This window comes from Rhinolophus hipposideros, assembly GCF_964194185.1.
Source record: "Rhinolophus hipposideros genome assembly, chromosome: 15".
Taxonomy (NCBI): Eukaryota; Metazoa; Chordata; class Mammalia; order Chiroptera; family Rhinolophidae; genus Rhinolophus; species Rhinolophus hipposideros.
The window spans coordinates 23953327-23960312 of NC_138061.1; the positions used below are offsets into that span (position 1 = coordinate 23953327).

The 6986-nt window shown below is 38.1% G+C and overlaps 1 protein-coding gene across 1 annotated transcript; it reads right to left on the minus strand.

The window, feature by feature from the left end:
• Positions 1-2271: 2271 nt before the first annotated feature.
• LOC308508286 (large ribosomal subunit protein uL30-like) lies at positions 2272-3020 on the minus strand (the record flags this gene model as incomplete). The annotated part of the gene is made up of 1 exon (XM_081074727.1): positions 2272-3020. The coding sequence occupies exon 1, from the start codon at positions 3016-3018 to the stop codon at positions 2272-2274; it is 747 nt and encodes a 248-aa protein (XP_080930853.1). The 5' UTR covers positions 3019-3020.
• Positions 3021-6986: the final 3966 nt, after the last annotated feature.

A 6986-nucleotide genomic window follows, 5' to 3' on the forward strand; every position in this document is an offset into this window, starting at 1 on the left:
TACCAGTACCACATAGTCTTGACTATTGTAGCTATATAATAAGACTTGAGATTTTGTAAACCGATTCCTCCCACTTTATTCTTCTTTTACAAAGTGTTTTAGCTATTCTAGCTCCTCTGCCTTTACATACAAATTTTAGAATAATCTTGTCTATATTTGCCAAAAAAAATTATCTTTCTTGGATTTTCATGAGAATTGTGTTAAACCTATATATGAATTTGAGGAGAAGTGACATTTTTTACTATATTAAGTCTTCCAATTTGTGATAATAGTATGTTTCTCCATTTCTTAAAAAGATCTTCTTTTATTTCTTTCATCAGAATTGTATAGTTTTCAGCATCCAAGTCCTGGCCATTATATGTTAGATTTATACCTGAGTATTTTGTCTAATTTTTGAGCAATTTTACATGATATTTTATTTTAATTTCACTGTCCATATGTTCATTGCTAGGATACAAAAATGCAATTGATTTTTGTATATTTATCTTGTATCCTGCAACCTTGCTGAACTTACTCATTAGAAAAGAATAAAGGTCTCAAATAATATTACAAGCTCCTACTTCAAGAATCCAGAAAAAGAGAACAAAATAAACACAAAGCAAGCAGAAGGAGGAAATAGGAGATATCACTGCAGATCCTACAGACATCAACTGAATAAAGGAATAGTATGAACAACTCTACATACATTGAAAAACACAAACTGGGGAGGGGGGTGGTAGATGAGGGTAAAGGTGATCAAATATATGGTGATGGAAGGAGAACTGACTCTGGGTGGTGAGCACACGTTGTGATATATAGATGATGTAATACAGAACTGTACCTGAAATCTATGTAACTTTACTAACAATTGTCACCCCAATAAACTTTAATTTAAAAAAGAAAAAAAAGAAAAACACAAACTACCACAACTCACCAAATATGAAATAGATCATTTTAATAGCCTTAAAATTATTAAGAAAATTGAGTTAATAATTTTAAAGTCTCTATAAAGGAAATATCCAGGTCCAGACAGTTTTACTGGAGAATTCTACCAAATGATTAAAGAAGAAGTAAAAGCAATACTACACAATCTCTTCCAGAAAATAGAAGAGGAGGGAACACTTAGTAATTAATTGTATGAAGTTAATGTTTCCTTTGTCTAGGATATCACTAGACAAAGACAGTACAAAAAAAGAAAAAACTACAGACCAATATCCCTCATGAATATAGATGCAAAAATCCTCAGTGAAATACTGAAAAAACAAACCCAGCAATATATAAAAAGAATTATATGCCATGACCAATTGAAGTTTATTCCAGGCATAAAAGGCTGGTTCGATATTTTAAAAAATCAACCAATGTATTCTAACCTATTCATAATTTCTCTTTAATGACTTTCATGAGTTTTCTTTGTCTTCAGTGTTTAGAAGTTTGACTGTGATGTGTCTTGGTGTGGATTTCTTTGAGTTTATCCTGTTGGAATTCAGTCAACTTCCTGAGTCTGTAGGTTTATGTCTTTTGCCAAATTTGGGGGAGTTTCTGCCTTTTTGAGTACCTTTTCAGCCACACTCTCTTTTTTGTCTCCTTCTGGGACTTCAATGACAAAAATGTTTAAAATCTTTTGTTATAGTCCTGCAGTCTATTTCCAGTGTTTTTTATTTTCTCTTTATTGTTCAGCTTGAGTCATTTCTACTGTTCTATCTTCCAGTTCAATGATTCTTTTCTCTTTTCTCTCTATTCTGCTTTTGAGCCCATCATTTGAGGTCTTTAGTTCTGTTATTGTATTTTTGAATTCTAAAACTTCCATTGGTTCTTCTTTATATTTTTTTGCTAAGACTTTCTATATATGAATTGAGACTTTTTATTTGCCATTTTTTTCAGTGTATTTTTTTTTTTCAATTTGAAAACAGTCGCTGTTTATTTTATTAACTGACCAGATTACAAAAATACCCATGGTAGATACCTGAAAAGAAAACAAACAAACCCATTAAAGAAACCACCTTAACAGCTAAGAATTAACATACATCAGGATTATAAGAAAAATACGAATTCAGTTTCCATTTTTAAGTAGGAAAAAACCTGGCCTTGCCTCCCTCCATAAACGTCTTCAAAAGGAGCAACCAAACTAACCATAGTAATGTAAGATGGCTGATTTTTTTCCACACTAAAAATATCGATTAGAACTCAACCATCGCCTTACTGATATTTAGTGGGAGAAGTATGCGCGATTTCCACGACTTATCCCCCAGTATTACTGAGCAGTCCACTTCTCCCCAGGCACCGCTGCTCACCTCAGTTCATCCTCCTAATCAGCCTGTTGATCTGGTCTTCCCTGGTGCCAGCATCTCCTCCTTCTACAAAGTGGGTGGTCTTTTTCTTCATGCCACCTCGTGGAGAGGACAATTTGAAGGGCCACAGGAAGTTGTTTGCTTCTTTGAAGCGTTTTCCAACAGTGTAGATCTCATGAATCAGATCCTCCATGCAGATGATGCCATATTCACCAAGAGACCGGGCAATCAATGTGTTATCTGTCAGGGCAATTCGCTGTTTGTTGATTTTGCCATCACCACGCTTGTAGATCAATTCATTTACTGATTTCAGGTGTGGGGACCCCCATGCGATGTGTGGCTCCACGATCCTCAGCATGTTAATGGAAGCCTTGTTGAGCTTGACAAAGGTGCCATTGAAGATCTGGCGAAGGCGAAGCAGCTGCAACACCTTCCGGACCTTTGGGCTCACGCCGTTGATGCCTCTGATCCTGATGACAAATGCCAGCTTGGGCTCCGCAGGCACGTAGAAGTTGCCGGCTTTCCTTGCCATCCTCGCCATGCGAATCTCCGTCCGGTACATCTGCCTGTATTCTTTGTGGTAGTGCTTCGCTTTTTCATAGATGAGCTTCCTCCTCGCCTTTCGAAGCATCTTTTCGGCGAACTTCTTTCTCAGGCGCTTGATCTTCAGCTCCGCGAAATTCCTGCGCTTCTTCTTCAGGGTTTCGGGCACGGCGGGGACCTTCTTCTTCTTCTCCGGTGCAGCCTCCATGGTTCCGGCCGGGAAAGCGAAGAGCTTTTTTCAGTGTATTCTTAATCGTTGAGGCATTTTTGTGATGGGTACTTTAAAATCTTTGTCAGATAATTCACACATTTTTGTCATCTTAGTGTTGGCATCTATTTGTTGTCTTTTCTTCATTTAGTTTAGGATCTTCCTAGTTCTTGGTATGATGAGTGATTTTTTTTATTGAAATTTGGACATTTTGGGTATTGTTATAAGACTCTTGATTTTATTTAAACCTCCTGTTTTAGCTGGCTTTCTCTGACACTCCTCTGGCAGAGGAAGGGGGAGAGCACTACTTTGTAACTGGAAGTCCAAACTCCCCACTTGGCCTCTCTCTGCATTACTGCTGGATAGAGGTGAAAGTAACAGCTCTCCACTAGGCCTCCCCTGATACCTTCCTGGCTGTGAGGGGGTAGGAGTGCTTTGTTACTGCTACCCACATAGCTTCCATTGACACTATGGGGGGATGAAAGTTCTTAATTTCTATTAGGCCTCCTCCAACACCACCCCAACGTGGAGGGGAAGGGTTGCCTCATCACTCCTGGGTGGGGGTGGGAAGCTTGGTACCTCTGGCAAGTACGAATGCCCAGGCTTCCTCCTTGGTCTTCTCTGACATCGTCCTGCAGGGGGTTGGGATGCTTCAGTACAGCCTGGTAAGAGCATAAGTCTAGGCTTAGCTCCCATCATTGCTGGCATGGGTAGAAGTGAGGCCACGGGTTTTTCTGTGGTATTTGAATGGAGTAGACTGGTTATTGTCTAAAACATGTCTTGCTAGGTTGCCCCTTTCCTAGTCCTTTGACTTCATTGGGACTTTATTTTTCTTTTGGTTTGCACTTATTGGCATTTCTGGGTTGCTGGCTTCTTCAGCTTCAGGTCTGACATATTTATTTATATATATATATATATATATATATATGAGGTGAGACAAAAAGGAAACTCAGGGAACTTAACACCATGTCATTCCTTGGGTTTCAAGGTCCCTATCTGATCTGCCTTCTTCGCTCCACATTTCAGAGTTTTCTCATGTTTGCCTTGTGTTTGATGTCCAGGGATGTTAGCTGTACTTAATGGAAGGATAGAGAAAGGTATGTCTACTTTACTTTCCTATGATAGAAACCTCTTTTTGATTATGGCTCCAATCAATTTGCTGAACCTTTGGGACAGGCACTGCGTAGGCACTGCAGGGTGGGCCTCATATGCAGATTATGGCTCCTGTATGCCAAGGCATCACCCTTTATGGCGACATACAGCCACGACTCATGTGGTCTGGCACATAATTAAGAGCATGGCTTGGAATCAGATAGAACTGAGTCCCACTTCCAGCTATGCCACTTTCAAGTTCTGTGGCCCTGGATAAGTGAGTTAACCTCTCTGAATTTCTGTCTCCTCACTTGTAAAACAGGGGAAAGAATAGTACCAATCTCATAGGCTGTTGGTGGATTAAATTAAATGAAAGAGTGCATGTAAATAACTTTGCATGGTATCAGCACATAGCAAGTACTTAGTCAATGTTTGTTATTGTGTTGTTGTTTTGGTTGTTACAAGGAAGGCTGGGCCAAGGATAATAATTCTCTGTTAGCCTTGTCCCCTCTAGACAGAAGAGGTCTTTTGGCTTACTTTGTGCACACTGCCTCTCTTCTTATCTACTGTGGGGACATTTTCAACCTCAAGTGGGTCTCTTTGAAGGGGTTGAGATGGATATTGCATAGGATGGGGGGGGCGTAAGAATGTTTACTTTTTGTTTTCATTCATTCATGCCTTCATTTATTCATGAATTCCTTCAGCAAATCTTTGTTGAATACCCCGTGCTTGGAACCATGTGGGGAGTTTACAATCTAGCAGGATAGGTATCTAAGTAATGATAATTCACGGCAGGCTCTAATTGCCAAGAAAGATACAAGCAGAATATTCTGAGAGTTGAGAAAGAGAGAAATTACATTTGTATAGAAGAATAGGGAGGGTTTTGAGGAGGAGGGAACATCTGAGCTTGACTTCAACAGGTAGGCATGAAAGAAATGTATGACATGAGCAAAGAAAAAGAGAAAGCAAGGTACAAATTGTCTATAGAAAACAGAAAATAGTATGGTTTGGCCAGAACATAGTGTATTTGCAAGAGGGTAGAATTAGAGGTGACTAATATTTGGAGAGCTTTGAATACCAAGTATGTCAGTCAGGATTAGGGTTGACTGCAAGCAGCCAAATTAAAGTCACTTAAACACATAAGGGGTTATTTTTCTAAGTAAAATAACTTCCAAGTTTGGTGATATGGGATTGGTATGGCAGCTCTACTGTCACTAGTGACCCAGGCTTCTTATATCCTCAGCAAGTACTTCTACCTTTAAAGTTGGGAGTGTGGAGAACAGATTATAGTAGAAACAGACGAGAGGCAGAGAGATCAGTTAGGAGGTAATTTCACTGGTCAAGTGGGGAAGTAATGAAGATATGAGATGGAAAGTGAAGGGAACAGAGGGACGACATATTTCAGGAGTACATTATTAGGGTGGCAGCTGATTGGATGTGATGGTGTTCAAATAAACCACAGATTGATTTTGCAATGGGAAACTCAGACAGCTGACCAATGGACATGGAATTGGAAGGTGGGGACACATTCTGGAAAGAGGGAAATCAGAAGAAGGGCTTAGTTGGGGCTAGGTAATGAGCTTGGTTTGGAATAAGAGGTTCAAGCAGAACACTATGTCAATGCTTCTCAAAGTGTGGTCTCCAGCATAGCATCATCTGGGGACATGTGAGAAATGCAAATTCTGGGACCACTGGCCAGATCTATTGAACTAGACACTGTGGAATTGGGCTGAACAAACACATATTGTATTTCTATATACTAGCAATAAACAACAGGAAACAGGTATTTTAAAAATATAACATTTATGATAGCATCAAAAATATTAAATATCCGGGAATTAATTTCACCGAGGATATGCAAGACCTTTACTCTGAAAACTATAAAACATTGCTGAGAGAAATTATAGAAAACCCAAGTTGATGGAGAAATATTATGTCTATATGCACTGGAAGACTCAATATTGTTAAGATGCCAATACTCCCCAAATTAACTTATAGATTCAATACAGTCTCAAAAATCCCAGCAGGCTTTTTGTTTGTAGACATTGACAAATGGATTCTAAAATGCATATGGAAAAAGAAAGATCCCAGAATAGCCAAAACAACTTTGAAAAAGAACAAATGTGGTAAAGGTCTACAGTACCTGATTTCAAGACTTATAAAGATACAGCAATACAGTATGGTACTGATATAAAGACAGACAAACAGATCAACGGAACAGAATAGAGTCCAGAAATAAACCCACATAAATAGTCAATTGATTTTTGACAAAAGTATAACCATAGCCGAAAAGAAAAAAGAGAACCTTACCTTACACCATATACAAAAATTAATTTGAAATGGATCTAAAACTATCAAACTTCTATAAGAACACAGAGGAGAAAATCTTAGTGATCTTTGGTTTGGCAAAAATTCCTTAAATATGACCCCAAAAGTCAAACTATAAAAAAGAAAAATAATCAGTAAATTGGACTTCATCAAATAAAAAAATGTTTGCTCTTCAAAAGATATTGTTTCAAAAAATTAAAAAGTAAGCCATATACTGGGAGAACTTATTTGGAAAACATATATATCAAACAAAGCATGTGTATTCTAGAATATGTAAAGAACACTTACAGCTCAATAGTAAGAAGACAACAATCCAATTTTTAAAATAAGCAATATATTTGAACTGACACTTAACCCAAGAAGATATAGGGATGACACACAAGCACCTGAAAAGCTGCTCAACATCATTAGTTAATAAGGAAATGCAAATTAAAACCATTGAGACACCACCACATACCCAATGGAATGGCTAAGATTAAAAAGACTGATCATACCAGATATTGGCAAAGATGTGGAGCAATTAGAATTCTCACACACTGCTGGTAGCT